The sequence below is a fragment of the Sprattus sprattus genome (assembly GCF_963457725.1).
Source record: "Sprattus sprattus genome assembly, chromosome: 18".
Taxonomy (NCBI): Eukaryota; Metazoa; Chordata; class Actinopteri; order Clupeiformes; family Clupeidae; genus Sprattus; species Sprattus sprattus.
In genome coordinates, this window is record NC_137916.1 from 16,501,187 (window position 1) to 16,527,180 (window position 25,994).

Consider the following 25,994-nt stretch of genomic DNA (forward strand, 5'->3'; position numbering starts at 1 on the left):
ATTAAATGACATTTGAGGTGAACATTTCTATGTCAATTCAACAATGTAACTATTTATTTACTCCATTTATGGTTAGAATGTCAAATACAGCCTGTAAGTTGTAGACTAACCTCAAACACTTTAATCAAACTTCTCATGGCATGATAGACCTCCATTTCACCATAACCTCCAGTCACCAGTGCAACTTCAAGCCAGTAACATAACCTTGTATTTGAACACGTACATGCTGATGATTACTGTCATTCACAGCTATTCTTAATATTCACAACATACAGTCATCAGTCTGATTGGCTGATTAGGCTGTCTGCTGAATGTCCATCCCCTTCCCCAGCTGCCTGGCTCCTTATAGGAGGGTCCTGCAGTCTCTCCTCTCCTTACACTCCACTTCTGGTCATCTCTCTGCTGGACAGTAAGAGCCATTCACAGCACACTCTGACAACATGCTGGGGACACTCTGCACTCTCATCACTGCTCTGGCATGTAAGTTGTGCCTAGTGATGTTCATTTCTATGCATACGTAATAAAATAACAACAATAGTATATCTTTACTAAGGTCTACATCAGCAAATAAATACTCACATCAATGTTATGTGTTCTTCTTCACAGATGTCAGCTGTCATAAAGTGGTAACCCAGACACCATCATCACTTACTGTAAAAAAGAATGAGAAAGCAACCCTTTACTGTAACGTTGAGAAAGATGAAGGCTATGTGTCTTGGTATAAACAGATTCCATTTGAAGCTCCTCAGTTTGTGTTACAGTTCTACTACAATCATGATTCTCCTAATCAATATGGAACTGGTTTCTGTGACCATGTCACATCCAACGCCTCATCCAGCATAGACTATCAGTTACTAATCAGCAATGTCCAGGTGGGAGACTCAGGCACATATTACTGTGCTTCATGGGAACACACTACTAATGAGTGGGTGTCACAGTGATATTCACCATGACAAAAACCTGTTAATTGAACTCAGTGTTCCTCACTCCAGTTTTAAAGGCAGTTTTATCAACACAAACCATTCTTGGATGTCAAGAGATTAAATACATACAAATCATTCTTTTAAAGACAACATTTGGACATAACTCTTGAGGTCACCACTGTTTCCCATGAGTCTGTTTTGACTTCTTCAGTTGCCTGATGAATCTTTTCATGAAACAGCCATCATATGTTTATGGATATGGATAAGAAGAATGTGCTCTCACAACTAAAAGAAGACCCTGGAGATACAATAAAAGGTTAATCTCAGACACCAGATTCGTATAATGTGTTTATTGTGGATCCTCCATATTCTGTGAAATGGGTTATTCATCTCAACCCTGGAAGGACTGTTGTGATCTTCAGGAACAGGAGAGAGTGAAGGTCTGAGGAGCAGTGGGTTTCAGTTCTGCCTCTCAGTTCTGACACTGGGGAGGTTTTTGTACGGCGACTGATATGAGATGAATCACTGTGGTATTCGGTCAAGGCACCAAGTTGTTTGTCACCGGTAAGTCAACTTTCAATTTCAATATTTACTGCACTATCTGCATTTGTAGGTAGTTGATCTCTGGTGGCATATTTTGGACAGTTTGCCTTCAGTCTGTACAGGTTTAAACTTTGTGAATAATAATGGATTCATGGAACTACAACAACAAGACTTCACTTTTGTCAAAACTTTTGAAGCAGCTTGAAGACATGGTTGTCCCACATTTTAATAAATAATTTACTCAGCATATAAACTTGCTAGAATACCTTTAAGGACTATTATTTAACTTGAGCTATTCTTATTATTTCTCAACAAACATGAGTTAATAAAGTCAAAATATAATTCACTAGAATTCATGTTATATCATGACTGTTTCATAGGTTTTGATAATTGGTTATTGATGATTTAACAAAATGTGTTTGACTAAATATCCATGCCAATACATTTTTTAAACTGTCACTAAGAAGAGTTTGTAAGTACAACTTTAAAAACTTTATTTAATAGTTGATTGCCGTTGTATTGAAGTGTAATCTGCAATCTTCTCATCTTCATTTAAATTTGTATCAATTTCATGAATTGAATTACTGTCATTACAGTGGCAATGTTGTCACAGGCAAACATTTATTGTCTTGTTTGTGTTTTTCTGGAATATCTGTTCATCTGTAAGATTTCTGTCCTCTGACAAACTTTGTTCACCTAAGCACAGTTTACAAGTCTGTGAGTTTTTTTGGAAATACTGAGACTAAACTGTAGTTCTGACATTGCAGCAAGTCAGTAAAGGTTTCTCCTCTGCTGCTCCCTCGATAAGCTCTTGTAGGTGTATGTGTGTGAGACATGTTGTTATGTAAACACTGCTGCTGTGTTTCTTGTGCTGTGTTTCAGACTCGGCGCTGCCTGCTGCGTCTCTGACTCTCTTTCCTCCCTCCAGTGAGGAGCTGCGGGCAGACAGAGTGTCAGTGGTGTGTGTGGCAAAGGATATGCCCACGGGCTGGGCTGAGGTCAGCTGGGCCGTCAGTGGGAACCCGGTCAGCAGCGGCGTCAGCACCAGCTCCCCTCAGCAGCAGCCCGACAAGAAGTTTCGGCTCAGCAGCCTTCTGACCTACCAGACGTCTGAGTGGACCAGCGGCAAGGAGGTGTCCTGTCAGGTGGCCTGTGCCGGCTCCAAGGCCTCCAAGAGCATCAAGAAGTCAGACTGCAGGACCTGATGGCAAGGGGAAATGCTTGGAACAGTTATGACCTGTGTCTTCCCCAGACTGGCTCTTTTTTAGAGAGGCTGTTTCAGGGGTTTTCTGATTTGTTTTCAAATGCTGTAAAGATTCAGAACTGTTCCAGACTATCTTTGTGTTGTATTTGCTGGAATCCACATTCTTTTCACTATTCAATTATTTTGTTCTAATAAAGAGCATATGATTAAATCTGTTTTGTAATGAATTTAGTTCACCCTTTCTTGACTGTATGTCACAGCTTATCACATTTTATTCCCTGAGTCTCTGGTACTAATGGTGTTCCTTACTTTCTCATGAAATTATGCCCATTTCATAGAAAATAAATACATAAATGATTACAACCCTTTCTTAAAAGATGTTAAACCAAATTTTGAATTTGAAATGGGATTCTCTCTTATTTTTGACCAAGGGTGGTGGTGTTTTAGTCTCACTACTCATGGGAAAGAACCTGCTGTTTCCTCATTTGTATTTAAAGTCCCATGGAAATCTGGTGGTTTCTCTTTCCACGCGTGGTTGATCAAGGGGCAAACAGACAGTTTCTAACCTGCAGCTGTGAGGAGAAGACACTTAGCAATTTAATGAGTGGTTACATATTTTAAATAAATAAACAGAATCAATTAGTTAGTTCATAGATATTTGTATGAGTCTGATGATTCGCAACATATTTATATTTGTTTCACTGCAAATTAAGCATTGCACTCTGTAATCAACTAGGAGGAATGGTGTAGTAGATTAATCCTAAAATGTAGTCTAAATCACAAAATAGATTAATTCATTAATTCATAAATTAATAAATCCAATAAAAAAAGTGAAACTGAGTAGAAACCCTGGTTAGAGCTCCAGAATGTACCTTTATTTCATGACAAAGCCCCCTATGAAAGGAAGGTAACTCACTTCAGGACCTACCTTTTACTTTGTGGTTCATTTGGAGGTGCAGACAAATCTCTTGTCAACTAATGTCAGAAATCAGGCTGAATCGTTACATTTCATTGCATGTTTATTGTTATGCTGTTCATAAAACTGTGCTGACACTGGAAACAACTAGCTGAACATTCATTAAATGCTATGTACAGATAGGCATAGATAGATATCATCAGAATTAAACTGCAATTTGAATTCCTCTCATAGTCATGAAGACATCTGATGGCTTTCCGGTGGACAATACTGTCCCCCTGTGGCAATATTGCTGTATAACAGTGAATTCACTTTAATATTTACTTTGCCTGCTTTAAATTCATCCGATTTCCTCTTATTACTGTAGCATAATCTTGCTACTCTTCGACATGAACACCAGTATGACCTCCACTATGAAATGACTTACAAATCAAATGAAAGTCTAAGACATTCTTACTTTAGAGCTGCTAATTCTCAAGACAAGTATGTACAGCTCGTCCCCCTCTCCCATCACATCCCATCTGTCCCCCCAAGTCTTCCCTCTGAGTGCCATGCCCTCTCCCTCACCTCAGACCCCATCCCTGACCCCCCGTCCTCCCTCCCTACAGCTGAGGCTGTCTCAGTGCCCTCGTCCTCACTGGCCTGAGGCCCGAGTTAGGTGCTTTTGCCGGAGCGTCCCTCAGGGGAACCCGGGCAGAGACTCTCCTGACTGGCCGTCTAGGGGGGGCCCACATTGGCAGCCTGGGTCTGGGCTTCGGAATTTTCCCTGCCTGGACGTTGTCCACGAAGGCCTCCACCCGGTCAAACTTGGCAGTGAGGGCGCCCAGGTTCTCCTTCAGGGAGTTGAACTGCTTGTACAGGTCACCCAGTGCATCAGACAGTGGCTTGATTCTGGGGAGAAAGCATGTATGCAGTCATGTTTAAAGGTTTAAACAGAGGGAAAAGTCTATTGGCCATTGGCTGCATTGGCTGTTACCCCCTAACCATTTGAAGGAATCCTCTTTCTTTTTAGACAAAGGATCCTATATTTATCATGTGACAATTGTGAACAAATGTGATTCCAATTACAATATATTATATACAAATTATGAGGGCGACGGTGTTTAATTATTTTAGAGACACGTCAAATGATATCAAGGGTAGTTAAATACTTTGTTTGCGGACACATTCTTGGATAAAACCATCTGCTCTTATAAGCTCTGGAACATCTGAAACACCTTCAGGCCTAACCATTGTTAATCTAACACTAAAAATATGGAAATCATTGATCAGATTTCCATTTAATGCTTATGCATTCTCACCCAGACTCACTCTCACACAATAACTGATGTGTACACACACACACACACACACACACACACACACACACACACACACACACACACACACACACACACACATAGTTCAGAAGGAACAGAGCAGTGCACTGGTCTCTTTTCACTCTGCTTCCATCAGGCACTCATCACTCATGACTACAACTCCCCCGACCCCCGCACACTTCATCTCAACTGCTCAAATGCAATCTGAACAATGCCTGGACAGCATTCACTGCTGAGTTTAGAACAACTGATCCAGATGCATACAGTTCATAGTTCACAATAGACAGAGATAGAGAGAGAGAGAGAGAAGGAGAGAGAGAGATAGAGAAAGAGTATGGGGGTAGAAGTGTACATTTATGTACAATCTTCCACACCATTCCTCTTACACACTAACACATATGGGCCATTCTACCGAATTCCTGTAATATGCAGTCCCTCAACAATAAAAACTATTTACAAAACAATTAGGTATTTAGGCATAGATATTTACTAAGAAAATGTTATTGTCTATATAAACCCAATGCATTAAATGAGATAGTGATAAGCTAAATATATACAAAATCATCATTTATAGGGTACTTTCTATTGGGAAGTAGCTGTCCCCAACCCAGACATCTAAATTTCAATGCCTGTAAATAACACTGTTCAATTTTTTTTAATTTTTTTCAATTATCTAATTTCAAATATCTTTATGATTGGGTTTAAACAGAACCTGGAATATTTAGATTTATTGTGGGTTTAATTTTTAAATAAATAAACTATACTCAAAAAATCATGTGCCCAGTTTTCATGTCACTACCGAAACACAAGAGTTTTAGTCCATTGGCTGAGCCTGTGTTTTAGCCACGACCCTGCATTTTTGACCATGCAGTGACACTGCATCCCTGTCCCTCATGGTTGAATGGTAAGTAGCTAAATCCCATAGTTTTTTTATAAATGTGTTCCAAAGTCTGAAAATCCACGTGTAACCTTAAGAATTGTCACTACCGAAACCCATGTTTTCTTCAATTAAGTAAACCTTTTGGGGTTTCATGCAAAATCTTATGTTTGTTTGTGTGTACACCTCTTCAAAGATTTGTTTGCAAGCCGTGTGCTTGCTAGAATTCTTTATTTATGCTTAAAGTTAGCTAGAATTGTCACTACCGAAACAATCACTACCGAAACATATGGTAGTGACCTGATGATTTCGGTAGTGACAAAATGAAATGGTAAGTAGTTCAATCCCATAATTTTTAAATAAATATGTTGTGTGGACTAAAGGGCGGCCCAGAGCACCTTTTGGAAGATTTTGGGAGAGAAATGAACATCAATCCAACAGTGCAGTCACTACCGAAACAGTGCAGTCACTACCGAAACAGATGAATTGTATAAATTGAACTTGAAAATTTGGTAAAAATTTCATTTTTATGGATTTCATTGTGAAAATCTTCAAGAAATATTTGTAAAAATACTCTTCAGAGAAGGGAAGGAAACACAATCTGAACAGGTCAATAATAATACTTTTTTACTATAGTAAATGTGATGTTTCGGTAGTGACAATTTTGGAAGAGGAAAAAAATTCCAACACATTCTGAAAATACAATATAAAAATGGACTGTTCTTTTACTAGATATGTGTACTTTAGATATGGTACAATATACATACAGACAAAGTTTTGGGAATAAAACATAGAACAATTCAAAATATTTCCGACCTGACTTTGCACCAATTCGGTAGAATGGCCCATATACAAAATATACACACAACTTGTGTTTCTATTGGACAATAGAGGCATAACACCTGATACAAATCCTCATTTTGTAGCAGATGGTCTACATACCTGACATATTCTGGCAGAACAGAGGCATGGTCATTGACTAGCATGTCCTTCACCTGGGTCATGATGGCAAACTTCCAGTTATCCAGCACTTGCGTCATGTTCGAGCAGCCCTTGGCCTGTGGTTTTTCAGGCACTGACAGAGCGTGAACAGTTAGAAGTCAGTATGTGCAAGAGTTTTAATAGCAAAACACACTGCACTTTTTAGCTCCAATCCACATCTGCAATTCATTTAGTCTGAAATTCTGTAACTTCTGATATTTGCTCCACAAACAGGATCCAAAATTCAAATTCCTCATGTTTTTCTCAAAGTTTTATTTTTGCTGAGATGCCGCCTGAAGTCAATATTACATCTCTTGAGCTATATCCACACAAAAGTGCTTTGTCTGCTGCCACAGTCTTTTTTCTTTCTCTTTTTGAGTCCAGAACATGATTCAACTCGACTGTGCCACACAAAACAAGACAGCCTAACCTCTGGTGTCCCATTTAGAGGGGTCCTCAGTCAACTTCTTCTGAGCCAAACCCAGTGAGGCCAGCACAGACAGCAGGGCCAGGGCCCTCATCACCCTCATCTTCATCAGGAAAAACAAGCATGAGGTCACTTTAGTGGTTACATAAGAACATGGCTCTTTGCGCAAGGGAAAGCGCATGCACAGACATACAGAGACACACTCTCTCTCTCTGTCTTTCTCTCTCTCACTCACACACACACACACACTCACACACACACAAGCACACAGACTCTCTCTCCTTTTCTTTCTCTCTGTCTCTCACTCTCTGTCTTTCTCTCTCTCTCTCTCTCTCTCAAACACACACTCTCTCACACAGACACACAGACACACAGACACACAGACACGCACACGCACACGCACACGCACACGCACACGCACACGCACACAGACACAGACACACACTTACATACACACACACATTTAAAAACAGAGCCAGATGAAAATATGAGCATTCCCACCAGCCCCCTCAAAGAGTCAGAGCCTAGGAGTTCCTTAGAGATGACTTGTCCTTCACACACTCTCGCTTACACATGTGCAGCATGTGAACAATAAACAACATATTTCATGTTCTGAGACTGCAAACAAACTCCAGATTTGCAAAACTGTAATGCATGCCATACAAGGCACACAGGAGAACTGCTTGTGGATATTAACATTTCACTTTCAAGTTGTAAAGAAGAAGAAAATAGAACATGGCCAAAACTATTAATTGAAATTCATGACAAATTTTAGGCTTAGTAAAGCATGCAATGACCACACAACATCCATAATACATTTGAATGAACCAAGAGTGTGCCAACATTATTCATATACATTTTAAGTAGAATATAACACTAAAGCATAGTGATACTCAACACATGCATTGCATGCTGCTTTCACATAATACATGTTCACCTGCCAACATAATGATTCCTGAGTACCTGCTTTGATGCTTGTGTTTAGATGTGTTCCTATGGCAAAAGTATCCCAGTGTGTGATGCCTGATGCTGCAGCTTGTGAGAAGTAAGGAGATCAGATCTTAGTTTTTAAGTGCTTCTCCAAACCACAAACCTCCCCTCAACCTGACCTAGCCCCACCCACTGGCTCAGAACGAGATGACCATTCAGTGACGATACGCATGCACACAACTCATATTTACACAGTAACACACACACACATGCAAACCACAATCACTCAGTCACTCACTCAAACACTCAATAATGTCTCCCACATACAAACATTTAGGCATGCACATCCATGCAATGACTGGACTAACACCCTCACAAATATGCACACACACACATACACACACACACATACACAGAGAGAAAGAAAGGGAGAGAGAGAGAGAGAGAGAGAGAGAGAAAAAGAGACATGAATACTCACATTCATTTTTTTATCCCCCTTTACTCTCCTTCATTCGCCTTCTTTGTCAAATTCACACTGGCTTCCCTGAACTGCCTCTCAGAAGCCTCCACATAAAACCTCCCGCTGCGGGGCGAGAAAGCACTCCCCCTGGTGTAGCCTGCGTGAGGTGCTGACTGCGGGACCAAGCCAGGCGCCCTGACAGAAGTGTTTGATGTCGCAGCATCCCTCCGAGCGCTGCATTCCTGCGTCACGCCGTCATCGTCTGCGCAACATCTGCGCCTGCCGGAGCAGAGCCAGCAACACTCACGCCTTCAGCCGGGGGAGACAGCGGTGGCAAGGGGTTCATGCTGCGCCTGCCTGGGGCGCCAGCAACACACCCCTGATGGTCATAAAAAGATAACCAGCCCCATTGTTCAAAATGTGAACAGGAGTAATAATAATATAGCTATCGTTATATCTGGACTGAGATGCTTGTGACATGGATATACAATAAGTCGAAGGGCTTGAATTTGCTAGATTGTTACAAATTCTTGTCAATTACCTAATCTGCACCCATTACACTGATGTTCAGACACTGTTCTCATAAAATACAGTGTATGTTCTTCAGAAGGGCAGATAAGAGGAACATTTCATCAAAGAAGCGTTCCAGAGATCATAGGCAATTAAAGGAGTCAATTTTGCATCCTTGGAGATTTTGCTCGAGGGTGTCTGGGCAGCATATGGCAGCACGAAGAAACACATGGTCCTTTCGATTGTAATAACACCCAAGTTACAGAAATTATTGCTAATAACAAACTTGCTGTCCCAAAAAGGTGGAAATAAATTCTCACTGGAGCTGTTTATGCTCAAGCACTACTGCTAAACTCAGCAGTCGAAATACTGAACAGGCCTACAGGTTGGGGAGTGAGTGAGTGAGTGAGTGAGTGAGATAGAGAGAGTGTGTGTGTGTTTGAGTGAGTGAGTGAGTGAGTGAGTGAGTGAGTGCAACAAAATAGGTCATCCCTTAAACACATAGGTGGATACATACAAAGAGAAAGACTTCAGGTAAACTTTCTCTCTGCTCCATGATACAGCAAGTCCCTGAGATGAGCACATTGAGGATCAATTCAGACGATATGAAATCCTTGGCCCTGTAAGCACTGACCAGTTCCTTTTGGCATTTGCAAAGACCAGACAGGTTTGATCATCAGGAGAAGGAACTCATAATTGAATTGGAGCACTTTCTCATCAAAAATATATTGAAATAGTAGTGAGCCAGCACACACTTGCCAAAAGCTATCATTTATGCTACATCTGAGAAGACAGCAGTTTTTTATGTACTCCCATCACACACAACAGCTTTTTATGCAGACACATGTTCAGAACAACTTTTTCCTCAAGGCACAAGACAGACGCAAATTATTTCAGCATCAGGTAAGCTGGGAGTGAGGAGGGAACCAGGAGCTTCTAGTCACACGCAGAAGCAGTTTGATTGATGTCATTTTTTGACATCAAGTAACCACCAACATCGGTTCAATAGAAGCAGTGTGTGGAAAGGAATGCAAAGATGCAGCTGGCTATCCCTGAGCAGTACTCAAATGTTGTTTCAATTACTGCTTAATGATGACACAATTAACCATCTTAAAGGAACCCATCACATTGAAACCCGTGATGCGATTAGCGTCTCAGCCAACATGGGGAAGCCAGAGACACATGATTCACATATCAGAGTGAGTTATTTGTGGAAAGCTGGCCGGGCAAAGCCTTCCATCCAGGCTAGAGCAAAGGGGAGTCCACCCCATCTGCAGTGAATCTGAGCACACAGGAAGAGAAGGGAGGACTGGACAGGTCTGCGCATCCCAGTATCCCACTATGCCATTTTCCCCCTCATCATGATCACCCTGGGGGACGGTGCTGAGAACTACAGCAGCTGTGCTTCTGGGAGACTGGAAATTGCTGCTGCAACCTGTTATGTTACAGGGTTCAGTCAAGTTCTGTTTGAATGTATGCATATGGCACCTTTTAAACTATAAACACTGTTTTATAGTGCTTTACTGGAACTACAGATCAAATCCCCAAAACACCTAAGAGCAGACAGATCAGATAAGAGGGTTGATGTATTTTCCAACTGCCACTGGTTTCTGATAAACATACAATTCTGAGCTGCTTTGATTAACTTTCCTTTCTTCAACTTAAAGCTACCCACAAAGTTGAGATCAAGGACACCAAAACAGGGGCCCTACTGTGAGATGATGCAGATGATGATTGCAACCTGTCTGTTTGCCAGACTGTGGAACGGTGGGAGAGCACAAACAAACAAAGGAGCTAGTGAATTCATATTCCATATTTATATTCCATTCAGATTGAAATTGCATGTGGCTTAAGCACACCTTCATGCCCAGGATAGAGTAGGACCTTTACTATCCATAGCTGCAGCACGTATTTCTCAACATATAATATATCATTCCATTCCCAACGTGACATTTTCTGGATCTGATACAAAAGTGGAAACTCCCACTGTTCCTATTTTTTAGGCAAAATAGTGAAGTTGGGGGACTTAGATCTCATTTTGAGCCAATAATTGGGCTACTTTAACCAAGACTAAGTACCAGCCTTAAACTTAACCATTGGTCCAGAAACAACATCCTGGCTATGACCTTCTCTCCAGCCCCTGCCACACACACACAGACACACACACACACACACACACACACACACACACACACACACACACACGCACGCACACACACATCCCTTCCCTCCATCTTGGACCCGAGCCCCCTTTCCTCCAAACCAACTGTGCAAAGGAGCAGTGCACTTTAATCCATTCCAGAAGCCTGGGGCAAGGCCAGCAGCCCAGTAGCACAGTCCAGCGATGGACCTGGGGAAAGAATGACTACTGAAGGCCCATGGATGCCAGCGAATATGGAGCAAAAAGAAGAAGAAAGGAGGCCTTCTCTTTCTCTCGAGTCCCTCTCTGCATTTGCACACAGTTGGGACCTTGGCCTAGATGATGGCTATATCAGACGGCAATGCTGTCTTTTCTCTGGAAAATAACACCAGAGTCTCGCCTCTCAGGGGTGCCCCAGTTGCTCTGCTTTACAGGCCTGTCAGTGTTCACTGGCAAGAGGCCTGGTGAAAAAGAACACACCCCCGCTGCAACCTGACTTCATCTGCTCTTAAAAATGTGAATCATTAGTTCCTATTAGCATTGACGCTAAGTGCTTCCATGCCTCAGAGGCACGTGGCAGTGGTAAACGTATACGCTTGTGACGGAACGGTGACCAAACCATCTCTTTGTTTTCCATGTCCAGTGACCAGTAAATCTCAACAGTCATAACAATTGATGATTCTAAGCATTGCCAAGGAGTTCAGGTCATACCCCAAGTTTTTCCAAGAGGGGATGACAGGTTGCTAAAAACTATAATCTGTACTAAATGTTGTCAGTGTACTTTTGTGGTCATGTCAGGCAGTGCTTAAACATAGCACAAGGGAGGGAGGAGAGAAAGAGAGAGAGCGAGAAACAATTAACAATACAATTACCACATTTATTTTAAAACAATAGCTTTGGTAAACATCAGCAAAAAGTAGCCATTCTAGGAAATGTGATGAGGACACTCACTGCTGTTAGATGAGTGATGCTATGTTGTTCAGTGCACCAGAAATCATGCTTGAAATCCAGATAGAAACTGACACCTTTAACGGAAGATGACGAGAGGATTTTTCCAACACTGAACTTAAGGATGGAATGAGAATCCATTGCGCTCTGCTCAAGGGTATGAGCAGGTGAACTAATTACCAGTAGTTTTTCCTCTCTCCTCGGTATTCCCTTGTGTCTGTTACTTTTTCCTCATACTTACACTATTCCCTCCCTTTTTTCACACTCTTACTTAGACACAAACACACACACACACACATTATTTAACTGGAAGCCAGGCACTCGAGAGTCTGCGCTGTAAATTAAACTCTGACCATCTGGGGTGCTTCTGTTTGATTCACCACACCTTGCTTTTAATGATCTCCTGAGCTGTTATTCCAACTGATTTAAAGAGGCATCACTGCTCATTTAAACTGGTTTAAACTGTCTCACTCTGGAAGTTAGGCTCTTTGTCTAAGCCAAAGTCAGCAGGAACTGCTGCTTTTTTCCAGTAAATAAGTCCAATGAGAGAAGGTGAATGTGCTCCTGCTTTACAAACCATAATAACCTCACAATACTGACTTATAGTATCTCTCTACCATTATCATCAAAATGACTTTTTAAGGCTGTATAGCATATGCCTTACATGACCAGAGAGGCCAGGAAAAGGCTGGTAACAGAAAACCTTTAACAAGCCCCCTTGAATGGCGCGCATACTTTGAGAGATTGGGATTATATCTTGTGCAGATGTTTCACTGGGTCTTTCAAGAAAACACAATGTTCTTTGGGTTAACAGAATAGCAATCAAGTAGTCAGAAATCTACAACCCTTTGTTTCTTTTTGACATTAGTAATTGCTTTTCACTTTGGAAGCCAAGTTCTTTTCTTGGCAGAAGTTCAATAAAACTCAATAATCTGTGTGTGAAAAGATCAACAATCAGTATAACCACTATAGTGTGACAAACTACTGAAATGATTTACACTATTGAAATTAATGATATGTAAACTCTATGTTTAAATGTGTATCAAGTGTGGCAAACATACTGATGCAAAAAATGTATTAAGAGGTGTATCAGGGGTACAATCGGTATGTTGGCTGAGCACTCCTGACTGTTTCCCAGACGCTATTCATTCTTAACATGGAACCATCCAGTTTCTCCCATGGGTTACTCTCTACTATACCAGGAGCTATCTGTTGGGCCTTGGCCTTGAAGGCAGGTGTAGGTGACAGACCAAATATGACATGAATATATCTGGGCCCAACGGATCCTACAAATACAAAATAATACTTAACCCCATGGGAAAGGGTCGAGGAAGTTAAAGTGAGACAAGAGGGGTTCTTCAGGTATATAAAAAGGGAAAGCAAAACTCTGTAAAATCACTATAGTCTTGCAAGAGACTTGCTTAGGTTTATGCTGTTGGTATTGAACTGGCAAACTAAACCTTTTTTGCTACACACTCTGCGTGACTTCTGAAGGCCAAGAACAAAGAGTTTTATCCAGATCTGAAAAGAAGAGTTTTTACTTCATCAAAAAACCTACAAATCAGCCACAGCAACAGTATCTTACTGTATATGCTGAGGACATGTAATGTTACCATACTGTTTCCTATCTCAAAGGTGTCACTCAAAAAAAATGAATGCAGATGTATTTATCATATGCATGAAGAATCTGCATCTGAACAGTGACAAACCAGCTGGAATGCAAACACGTTACCCATGAATCTCTTCTCATTCACTCACTCCATGCCCCTGCCACTGAGAGGTGAGATGTGTTGGCCCCTGGCACAGCAGCAGGGGAAAATCTGTCAGCCCCATTCCTCGGATGCCTACTGCATTAAGCTATGCTCCATAAAAATATATCTTTAAAAAATACAAAAAAAAACACACAGAGAGGGCAAGCCAAGGTCTACGGAGTAGCCAGCAGGCGCATGTGGATCAGTCCTGTGAGGGGAAACCGCTGGCACGTCACTGCATCCCTGTCGGCTAAGCAGCTCCCTATGGGCAGCCCAACTGGAGACTAACCAGCCAGACGTGAGATGATAAATCTGCTGAAGACAAAGGGTGGATTGTGATTGTGCTAATGCAGTCATAAATATAGGTTTGGCGTGGCATTAGAGAGTGCATGAGCTATGTATTTTAACCAGTGACCCGAAGCCAAACACATGCACTATCTGAAAGTATTGTAGAGATGATAAATAGACAGTATGTAGTTGTTGACACAAACAACAGATCTCTCCCTCCTACAGCTCTAAACTGATGATCTTGTGGAACTGACTGACTGCTTCCCTCCCCTCAGCAGTGAAATGCAGAGCATACTCATTTTGTATGATATGTGTGATGTCTGTGAACAGAAGGGTCATGAGTCATTGGAAGCTCAAGTTTTTTTTATATTTAGATCTGGTCTCTAAAGTAAAAGGATGGCTACACATGGCTACACACTACGCATCTGTAAGGCACAAGCCATTTTTCACCATCTGCAACCCAGGCAAAATGAGCAAGTTGCTGTTTTTAGATTGTATGTTGACATTGGAATATCCTGAAAGAAAAGAAAAGTCAGACGGACAGAAAGAAAGATGAAGAAAAGACAGACAGACAGAAAGAAAGAAAGATGAAGAAAAGACAGACAGACAGAAAGAAAGAAAGATGAGTGACTCTAACCACACATGTTATACAATCAATAATTTAAACAGCTGAGGCAAAGCCGAAGCCCAGTCTCTAAACTCAGCCGATATACTGACATGAAATGAAAAACACCTGTCATAAATAGAATATAAAAAATGGAATTCATGACTTTCCAAAGAAGTAGCCTACATTTCGTCAGTTTAAATCCACATACACAATATTCACATCTAGGCTCTTTTTTTCATCCACAGACACACATAAAAACACACACACACACACACGCGCGCACACACACACACACACACACGCACACACACACACACACACAAACACACATACACACCGTAGACAGTTGGAATATTTCCAAAGGTGTAAAAAGTACTGGAATATTGTTGCTCACTCAAGTAAAAGTACCTTTACTTTGATGAAATTTTACTTAGTAGTAAGTAAAGTTACCCATCTTAAAATCTACTCAAGTAAAAGTAAAAAGTAGTTCATTTAAAATAAGTAAAAGTTACTTAGTTACTTCCAACAACTTGATGGGGGTCGCTCCTATGTGCAAACAAAGACAAGGGGTCATATATCCAATCCAAAAACTAGATATTTTTAATTAAAGGAAAATCTTTACAAATGTAATAATGACATTAAACATGTTGTCAACACAACATTTAGGACCTTTAGGAAGGTATAATGTGCCAAATTAGTTCAGACCATCCCATAAAACATTGCATAGCCTAATTGTGAATTCTATAGACCATTCATTCCCCTTCACCAACACAACAGTTATAGTGCAAATCAACGTCGCTAGAGTTTTGACTTCCAAAATCACTCAAAACCAAAATCAACCAACATGTAGGCCTAAGTGTGAGGACACTTGTTTTAAAGACAGAACTGAGGAAATATTTGGTAGCAGACTGTGTTTTATGTTATAATGAGACATAACCATATGATGGCCGCAATAAAAACGCATGTGTGTAATGTTGTTAGAGCACCTGTAGTCGTAGTTAAAAAACGGATCTCCTAAATGCATGTGTAAGATTGCATAAGATGCTAATGCACTGAAGCTTTTAAACACGTTGGAACAGGCAAAGGCTATCTAGCGAGCATTCAGTTTGGAATTGTGCGAAACTACTATTGAATATACCAATAAACGACCAGTAGCTAGGCTATCTCAATTAGCTAAGTAAAAGATCTGACATTTAGGCCGTAAGAGGTCTGTAAACGTTTTATTTGGGCCATATATGTGACGCATCAATGTCCACGCAGTCCTCCACTGCTTGTCATGTCGCTGTTTTAGTATCTCCATAGTGTTTGTGCAACTCATTGGGTAGAAGACCTTTATTTTTTAAATAATATATAGCATTACGTCACGCACAATTTGTAGACACATTGAATACATTGTCAGTTCAAGATATTTGTTCATTCAGGAAAAAAAATGCAAATGCTAGGCAGATTTTTATGGGGCCTTAAAACTGAAACTAACAATAGCAAATTGACAACAACTACCTGCCCGTCAGAAAGTAATGTCATTGATAATCCTGTCACTCCTTGCCGTTGTATTAACGTTTCGTCACTTTATCCAGCGTCAATCGGTTGATTTCCATAGCTGACAGCTGAGTTTTACATCCTGTGCCATACAAATACATGTAGCCTACTTTAGGCATATTGCAAAAGTTTTGCTGGAGGCACTCTAGCGATGAACATTTTGGAGTCTTAAATAAATGTGATAACTCCCAAAGTTATTGCAGTGTTTTTTTTAATCAGTTACGGATGTGATTTCCAATGTAGCGAAAAACAATACTTCAGTCAAAATCTACTTAAGTAAAAGTAAAATTACAAATTTTATTAACTACTGAAAAAATTACAAAGTAGCTACACAAAAAAACTACTCAATTACAGTAACGTGAGTACACGCCATCCCCTCTCCCGCGAGGAAAGTTTTGACATATTTTTCACATGCAGATGACCCCGCCCCCTCCCCCGCGACTGCGCTTTCACATCTTTTTCACATGCAGATGTCATGTGCTGTTGTAAACAATGCAACTCGTGGAGGCAGCAAGGTGCTCAGTTGCCAGATTGGAGATGGCGAAGTATTCTACCAAATGCTCAAAATAATCGTATTTGGAGGATAATTATCGTGCATCTGACAACACTGAGATGGAGGTCGACCAATGACAGTTATCTCTGCAGTCAGAGCTCGCGCAAGAAGGTGGAACATAAAGGAGATACCCTTTCCAAAACTTGTAATGGCCTTAAAACTAATTTGTGAAAGACCCAGAGAAACAAATATGCAAAATGCAAAAGGAAAAATTCCAGACGATTTTGGAATCCCTGCCGGACACATTTTTTAGGTCTCGAAAAGAGGACATGTCCGGGTAAAAGAGGACGTCTGGTCACCCTAGTTCACACATACTTGGTTATCCCAGTTGACTTAAGAAACATGTATAGCACAACACTCTCACACTCTTACTGTAACAGGCATTCTTTCTGAGCCCTGTCTGTAGGCCCCAGCATGTGAGCAGAGCAGTGCTGTGAAGGGGTTAGTTCAGAGGAGTGCCCCCTAATCTCTACACTGTGACTCTCACATGATGCCGCTCCTGCTGCTACCCTTCCAGGCCTCAGGCCACTTCAGGCGCTGCTTCACCCTCTCCGCCTTCAGTTCATCCCCTTTTCTCTGTGTTCTTCTTGTTCTCTCGTTGACTTGTTGTGGTGAGGAGAAGAGAGACGAGGCTACACAAATCTCTTCTCCCGGACCTCTGGGAGCATGAGGCGGTTTCAGCTGCTGAGGAAGTTTCCTTTCTCCTGGTCACAGAGAGCCAACCCGCAAGATGAAGAAACCAGCTTACTTATACCAAAGGTAAGGGCCAGAATGGTTATTGGTGTTTGTAATAGTTCCCTATATTGTATATGGGCGTGATATTTAACTGTATGCGCTGGGTGTTGTTTGTGATGTGTTGTCTGTCAGTAAGACTACTATTTAGCATGTATGTCAACTAATTTGAGAGGCCTTTCAGAGGTCATAGTATCATTCCATGTGTCATCCAGGGGGAAACTGAGGAAGCACCGGCGTCAGGTGCCTCTGTATACCAGGGGACTGAAACAAAGCCAGTCTCACAAGAGCCAGACAGGCCCAGCGAAGACGAGAAGACATCACCAGCAGCCCCTTCTGCCCAACCCCGCACTCCCGACAGCCTCGCTGACTACATCCTCAAGTTCATCCTGCTGATCTGCAACCTTGTGTTCACAGCAATGGGCCTTGCCCTGTTGGGTCTGGGTCTGTGGGGGTTGATCAACAAGGAGTCCTTCGCCCAGGAGAGGATTGGCCAGCTCGGCACGGACCCCATGCTGGTGTTTGTGCTGCTCGGGCTTCTGCTGTCCCTGCTGTGCCTAACGGGCTGTGTGGGCGCGCTGCGCGAGAACTACTGCCTGCTGCGCATCTTCTCGGCAATGGTGCTCACCATGGTGGCGGCCCAGGTGCTGGCAGCCATCCTGGCCTACAGCCTGCAGGACAGGATTGTGGGAGTGCTGCGCTCTGGCCTGCTGACGGCCATGGTCCGCTACCAGGACGACCTGGACATGAGGTTCATCACCGACGAGATCCAGACGGGCCTGCAGTGCTGTGGGGCTGACAACTACAGGGACTGGGAGATCAACATGTGAGTGTCAGCTGTTTGCTTATATATAATCACAGGCATGGCAAGGCATATCTATTTGTTTAGCATAATTTAACTGTCAGTATATTAAATCAAATGTTTTAAACTGGTCATACTTCAAGACACAAGTAAAACAAATAACTTAATTATTAAGTATTTATATTTAATACTGACAAATTATTTACCATCTGAACGGCCTTGATGTTGGTGACTGGTAACTGTTACCCCTCTCATATATGATTACATCACATTTGTAACAACTCGGTGCTAAAACGTATTGTTAGTAATGATGAAGACACAACAAAGCTCAGTTCAAGTTACATGGTGCCAAAACTTCAAACTTCAAATTTTCTCCAACGAAATCAAAGTCACAAGAGCTAACACTGCTCTCTGGTGGTCTGTTGCAGGTACTATAATTGCTCAGCCCCAGGCATACAGGCGTGTGGGGTCCCTGCCTCCTGCTGCCTGGACCCGCTGGAGAATGGCACCGTGTGGAACTCGCAGTGCGGTTCTAAAGCCCTGGAGTTGGGCGAGTTCACAGCCCAGAGTGTCATCTTCCTGGGGGGCTGCCTTGGGTCCATGGCCCGGTGGATTGAGCAGCACAACGGACTCATCGGGACCGTGGTTATCGTGTTGCTCGTCGTCCAGATTATTGTTCTGTTCGTCACCACAAGGTTGATGGATAAGATACAGTGGCACAGGGCAGTGAGTCGACACAACACACAAGCATCCAGGACATGAGGGCTGAGGTGCAACACAGACACCTACAGTCACTGGACACAAGCACACACACACACACACACACACACACACACACACACACACACACACACACACACACACACACACACACACACACACACACTAAACAGTCCTGCCACAATCCTCTCACAGGATACAGCTGGGATGTTAAATTGGCCAACTGCTGCAGTGTATAATTCATTTGTCAAAATTCCCCCCCTCAGTACTAGTTTGTCACTGTGATTTATCCTCATCAAAGAACAATTTGTTCTTTTGCCATGTTTCTGAGGATTGTGTTGTTGTGAAGTTCTTATTTTGATGACATTTGATTACATGAGAAAAATATGAATTTCAAAAGAAAAAGAAACAATGTGATTTTCGTTTCTTTCCTGGTGTTTACTTCTAGTGTGAAGTGTAAATCAATATTGCGAAATGTGAACATCAGTGTACTAAATTCAGACAACATATAAACATTTTGTCATAGCTAAAAAAAAACACACAAACATGGTGATAATAGGAAAAATGTGAAGCTTTATTTTTTACCATTCCAGTTCTCCTGGTGGCTGTGCCGCAGTATAACAAAACATATTAAACATTCAGAACATATTAAATCACTCAGAATGCATCACTCTGGTGCCCCTCCTCACACACAGGCGTTTTAAGTCTGACAGCCTGAGCCGAGCTCCACACTCCCAGTGCTGAGCGGCTCCCAGTCACAACACTGAACACAGCATGGACAAGACAGAAACATGGCAGCATGAACAAGCACTTAAAAAATGTGAAGTCTGTTGTATAAAAGGAAAGCTGTATGGTGTCTGCCCTTGGGCAGACCTAAGTAATCCTACGATGGCGAGACCTTTGGATTCGATTTTTACATGTAATCAGTGCAAGTCGATCCTTCAGAAGTGGCACATGTGAACTGTATTCAGATATAAAAGACACACACAATGTTTACGGACATAAATCAAACATCGTCACGGCTGATAATGCGAAACAGTCAGAGGGCCAGGGAACGACGTGTTCTAAGTCTACGCTCATTCTCCAAAAATGCTAAAAAGGGCACGAGACAACAAGGAGGAGAAATAAGCTACAAATAAAAATGGAGTTTTGAGTTTAGAGCATCTCTAAAACAAACCCCTCTTTGTAATTGGTTTGTGTATCAGGAAGAGAGTAATACATTCACGTTATAGAGGTAGCTGTAGGGATACAGGGCTATATATGACAGCACAGAGTAACAAATTAAGATGAGATTTCTGACCGAAACATCATACAAATACATGTTAGTGAATACATTTAGTGTGATGCTTGGGGAAGGTGAGAGGAGAAGAGGTTGAGCTACTCTCAGATGATCCCGTACTGCACCAGTTCATGCAGCTCCAGATGGTTGTAATGACCGTGATGACCGTGATGTCTGTGAATGCAAACAAACAGTGAATGTTGGGAAGTAGAGTTGTTGAACTCATGCGTCTCTAGTGAAACTGTAGGAGTTTTCCTGAATGTAACACAAATATAGCACCTCGTAACTTTGTTTCCCAAATGTCACACTTACCCATGCCTAGGCCCTCCACTCCAGGAGTGTCCTTGCCAAACCTTTAGGAACAAAAGACTTATTACTAAAAACAATATGAAACACAAAGCACAAAGTCGTGCTATGAAATCATACTGTCCCAGACACAGAGTGGAAAAACAGGAGAGGAATGCTGTTATTTACCCAATGACTCCTCTCTTTGGGGGCTTGCTCTTGAACTGGCTGGTGTTTTTCTGCTTGAACCGAGCCCCCGGGACCAGCAGGACCACGGACCAGAGCCTTGCTGGCAGCCTTCACCTCAACTTTACCCGCTTCAGGGCTCATGGCTCTCTGTCTGATTAGACTTGATAGTAAGATAAGAACACTCTCTGAATGAGTGTGTGTGTGTGTGTGTGTGTGTGTATATGTGTGTGTGTGTGTGTTTGAGAGAGAGAGAGACAGAAAGTTTGATAGAGAGAGAGAGAGTGAGAGATACATCCTAAATACAGTAGAATAATGTATAAGACATTCTGGTATGAAAAGTGCTCAAACCCTCCATGTTTGATGTTTAGCTTTCCCAGGTAGTTCTGAGCTTTACTGGCATTTAAAAGGTTATAATCATTATCATATTATCATACACTCTCACTGATCCAAAAGCCCTAAAGGGTGTGTGGCCATGGAAAGATATAGTGGGCCACAGCTACTGTAATCCCTGATTCAATTTAACAGGCATCTGTCCACTCAAACATTGAGTGGGATTTAGCATAATCTTATTAAACCAAGAGCACTTCAGAATATGCAGAATTTACTGGAAGTTCAACAAGTTCAACATCTCATCAAGTTACTCACTTTTCCCGTAGCCTGTCCTGCTCACCTAGTCAGAATACTATTTTATGAATGCCACTATGAGCTGAGTTAACAGTGACTAATACCTTAGTGAGGTAAAATTCATATTATTTAGTCAATATTCTTGACGAAACTACAGGTTACAGGTTAAATATAATCATTTTATTATCCAGTAGACTTACTATAGTTTTGACTAAAACTTATGACTAAAACAAAATGATAGTACGTTTTTAAATTAAGTAATGTAATATCTTAATCATTATTGATTAATTCATAATAGTGATTTAAATGATAATGGTCAATTATCATTGTGCACAAAATGCCCCTCAGTACAGTCAGATCAACTACAGCATCAATGAAAACCCCTCCATCTATCAACAGTCTTTCACAGATATCTCTCATTCATCTTTATTAAAAGACAGTAGAATGTGCTTTACTCACCAGTAAGTGACTACTGTTCTCTGCGGGGAGGACTTGATCAGTCTTGCTGTGCGCTGACTGGATTGTGTGCTTATTTGGACTTTTATACCCCTCCGAGACCCTAAGGAGATTATGCTTCAGCCACAGACAACGTGAGAACTACCCAACTACCCACCTGCACCCACCCCCATCACTGCTGCACCTGCACCTGAAGCCGAGGTACAGCTCAGCAGGGGGCACACGTGGTTGGTGCCATTTGTGTATATTTTGGGCGCGGCCTGGCCTAAGTGTTTTCATTAACGATGATCCTTAAGGAGAACAGTAGTGGTCAGCAGCGAAGGTCTTTTCAGTTTTGCGGCAGAGATTATTTGAGGTGTATGACAGCTCAGTGGGCACTTCCTGAACAGTGGTGCCAGGTTACTCCTCCAGATTGTGCACTGGGAATCATGAACAGGGTGTTCCACTACAAAAAGTCAAAGTTTGCTCAGAGAGCATCTTTTGGCTTGAAGCATAAGCTTAATTCACCTCAGTTCCTGCTAACAGAAGTATAGATTCTAATACAACCATAAAGACTAGAATTTTCCAGAGCAAAGATTTTGCCAGTATCAGTATGCAGATAAATCAGTCCTTCCAGAATTTCTAACCACCTCAGGGACATTTCCAGAACATGAGTCATCACATTTATAGTCACAGAACGGGTGGCCACTTTTCCCAAAGGCATCAACTGTTCCCTCTCTCCATTTACTAAGTGAGCAGCAAGTCTCCATTCCTTGCTCATCAGCAATCCCACAGATTATAATCTCCGTTAATAGTCAATCATCTGTAAATATGTAACTAAGTTTGGAGTTCAGAGGTGCAACCTACCCACTATATACCGTATTGTATTCAATTCAATTCAATTCAATTCAATTCAATTCAATTCAATTACATTACATTACATTACATTACATTACATTACATTCAATTAAATTACATTCAATTCAATTACATTTTATTTAAATAGCGCCATAACAATACAATTGCCTCTAGGCGCTTAACAGAGCCCAGAGCCTAAACCCCCTTAGTGCATGCACAATGGCAAAAGGGGCAAGAAAAAACTCTTAGGCAGGAAGAAACCTTAAGCAGAACCACGGCACATAAGGGGGGACCCATCTGCTTGAGGTCGGCCGGGTGGAGATAGGAAGGTGGGAAGGGGGGAAGGGGGAGGGTTGTGTGGCAGAAGGGGAAGGGAAGCAACAGGGGTTGTACACAGCCAGCATTTGGTCACTGGACATAGTATGTATACAGACCGGTGGTAAATACATGATACAGGCAAGACCAGTTTACTGTACTCATAGGGTTACTGTTACAGGGGTAAGGGATGTAGGGACAGAGAAACATTTCAGTGGTGGCAATAATGTTTATTGTAAATGCTAGCATAGGGTATGGGGTAGAGTAAATGTACGGCAATGCAGTGGCGGTGGGTGCAATTGGCCGAGGGTTTCTCCAGGTAGACCAGGTGGAGAGACTACAGCAGCGTCCCATGGTGGAGATAGTCTAGATTAGTAGGGAAAGAAAAGGGAAAGAAAACAAAGAAAATGAGTGGGTAGAGTTCAGCTGTCCATGTGCGTAGATGAGGAGTGGTGGGGGTGAGGAGCAATGTTTCCACTTCCATCAGAGATTGGAACACGCTATAAGGGGAGAGAGAACATTTATGTTCGTAGACATCAATTTCAGAAACAGATAGGGAGATACATTTGGGTAGTAGATTTAACAGTAGGCAATATGGCTATTTTATCAGTGTTATTATAGGCATAAGCAATATGATATGAAAGGAGAGAGAGAGAGAGAGAGAAAGAGAAAGGGAAAGATATGTTTAGTAATGCTGGCATTTATCATTTAGTTTGGTAGTGTACATATGGATATATCAGTCGTAAGCTTTAGGGTCGCAGGGTACACAGCAGTGCCTAATTGGCTGGTGACAGTTGCAACACCCTCCGTATGCTGTACCCAGGATCCGTAAGGCCCTCCTTCACGGTACAACATACGCTGTCTGTAGCCCAGTTTTGTTGATAAGGGGGGTCGGCAGGTTGCAGTGCTTCTAACAAACAGGAAATGACGAATCAATCAACCCAAACCAAACTCTCCTCAAAGAAGCTCTCAGCACACCTTTCTTTTAGTCGTAAGCTTTGTTAGGGTTGCAGGGTACACAGGCTGGTGACAGTCGCAATACGCGCCGTATGCTGTACCCGGGAACCGTAAAGGCCTTCCTACACGGTACAACATACGCTGTCTATAGCCCAGTTTTGTTGATTAGGGGGGTATTGCATGTGTTTAGATATGTTTTAGTTTTGCTGGCATTGAGCATTTTGTTTGGTTTGGTATATGTGGAGATTTTAGTCGTAAGCTTTGTTAGGGTTGCAGGGCAGCAGTGCCCATTTGGCTGGTGACAGTCGCAAAACGTGTCCTATGCTGTATCCGGGATCCTTAAAGGTCTTCCTACACGGTACAACATGCGCTGTTTGTAGCACATATTTTTATTTTTATTAGAACATTATTTGTGTTCGGATATGTCTGGGTGGCTGGCACAGCAGGTGATGGGTTTGTCAACGCAATTACTTTTGGCTATAGGATGCACTAAAGAGGAATGTCTTTAGTCTTGATTTGAATATAGGAACGGTGTCTGCATCTCAAATGGAGGCAGGGAGATTGTTCCAGAGGAGGGGGGCTCGGTAGCTAAAGGCTCTGCCTCCTATTGTGGATTTTGATATTCTTGGAATTACCAGGAGGCCTGCACTCTGGGAACGGAGCAGCCTTGGAGGGCAATAGGGGACGACTAATTCCTTGAGGTATAGTTTGGAGCCAGGTCGTTAAGGCAGGAGTACTTTGAAATCGATTCTACTTTTGACAGGGAGCCATTGCAAAGAGGCGAGTACCGGTGAGATGTGTTCATATTTTTTAGTTCTGGTGAGTGTACGAGCAGCAGTGTTCTGTATAAGTTGGAGGCTCTTTATTGTGTTGATGTATGTGCCCACATAAACAAACAGACACAAACAACACATCAACAATCATATTTGTCAATGTCCATGTGCAGCGCTAACTCTTGTGACGCACTTTGAGCCTCCATGTGACACACTGTAACAACAGGCCAGTGGCCAGAGGAGCTGAGCATGAACGGGCCTGGCTGAACATTACGCTGTGCACACGTGTTGCCACTGAGCCTCACCTTTTCTCCGCCAGGGGCAGTACGTGCCTCTGACGTAGCTCATCTTCATTTTATTTTACCTTTATTTTGTGTGTGTGTGTGTGTGTGTGTGTGTGTGTGTGTGTGTGTGTGTGTGTGTGTGTGTGTGTGTGTGTGTGTGTGTAAAGTTGTAAAGTTTTGTGCACACAAGTTTTCTTGAACTGGCGGGTGTTTCTCTGCTTGAACTTTGGCGGGCCCGAGCCCCCGGGACCAGCAGGACCATGGACCAGAGCCTTGCTGGCAGCCTTCACCTCAACTTTACCCGCTTCAGAGCTCATGGCTCTCTGTCTGATTAGACTTGATAGTAAGATAAGAACACTCTCTGAATGAGTGTGTGTGTGTGTGTGTGTGTGTGTGTGTGTGTGTGTGTGTGTGTGTGTGTGTGTGTGTGTGTGTGTGTGTGTGTGTGTGTGTATAAAGTTGTAAAGTTTTGTGCACACAAGTTTTCCCCTGTGCTTTTGACTTGCATAGATACCATACCAGATTCAAGCAATGCAGAAACTGTAAGGACCCTTATGCTATAATGCACCCATCTGACCTGAAATATTTTGCATTATGTTGTTTTATTAGGAGGCAATTTTTTTTTTTTTCACCTTGTTTTTAAAAGTTGTAAACCTCATGTCTGATGTGCTGGTTATAGCTCTCTTAACTACTTGAGTTGACAATAACAGTCAAAGTTTCCGGGCTAGATTCAGCAGCAAGATGTATTTTCTTTTAATACCACACACTGGAATTAACATAATTATGCTGGATGGATTTGTTGTATTTTTGATAAAGGCTGAAATA

At 42.0% G+C, this 25,994-nt stretch overlaps 3 protein-coding genes and 1 pseudogene across 4 annotated transcripts; 2 read left to right on the forward strand and 2 right to left on the reverse strand.

Moving 5' to 3' along the window:
• Window positions 1–440: 440 nt before the first annotated feature.
• Window positions 441–2,671, forward strand: LOC308378983 (immunoglobulin lambda-1 light chain-like; the record flags this gene model as incomplete). The annotated part of the gene is made up of 4 exons (XM_080856018.1): window positions 441–480; window positions 607–929; window positions 1,454–1,487; window positions 2,349–2,671. 4 exons carry the CDS (start codon window positions 441–443, stop codon window positions 2,669–2,671), a joined length of 720 nt encoding a protein of 239 aa, XP_080712144.1.
• An 852-nt stretch (window positions 2,672–3,523) lies between these two features.
• LOC308379650 (uncharacterized protein) lies at window positions 3,524–8,220 on the reverse strand. The gene is made up of 4 exons (XM_080856877.1): window positions 8,154–8,220; window positions 7,194–7,293; window positions 6,725–6,857; window positions 3,524–4,477 (listed from the first exon to the last, which is right to left on the reverse strand). The coding sequence occupies exons 2-4, from the start codon at window positions 7,291–7,293 to the stop codon at window positions 4,189–4,191; spliced, it is 522 nt and encodes a 173-aa protein (XP_080713003.1). The 5' UTR covers window positions 8,154–8,220; the 3' UTR covers window positions 3,524–4,188.
• Window positions 8,221–17,549: 9,329 nt separating this feature from the next.
• tspan10 (tetraspanin 10) lies at window positions 17,550–19,212 on the forward strand (the record flags this gene model as incomplete). Its single annotated transcript, XM_080855855.1, has 3 exons — window positions 17,550–17,675; window positions 17,864–18,474; window positions 18,879–19,212. Exons 1-3 carry the CDS (start codon window positions 17,583–17,585, stop codon window positions 19,210–19,212), a joined length of 1,038 nt encoding a protein of 345 aa, XP_080711981.1. The 5' UTR covers window positions 17,550–17,582.
• A 1,341-nt stretch (window positions 19,213–20,553) lies between these two features.
• On the reverse strand, window positions 20,554–21,064 carry LOC308378930 (retinal rod rhodopsin-sensitive cGMP 3',5'-cyclic phosphodiesterase subunit gamma-like; annotated as a pseudogene). The gene is made up of 3 exons: window positions 20,924–21,064; window positions 20,762–20,802; window positions 20,554–20,623 (listed from the first exon to the last, which is right to left on the reverse strand). The product of its transcript is annotated as a retinal rod rhodopsin-sensitive cGMP 3',5'-cyclic phosphodiesterase subunit gamma-like (transcript).
• Between the last annotated feature and the right edge of the window lie 4,930 nt (window positions 21,065–25,994).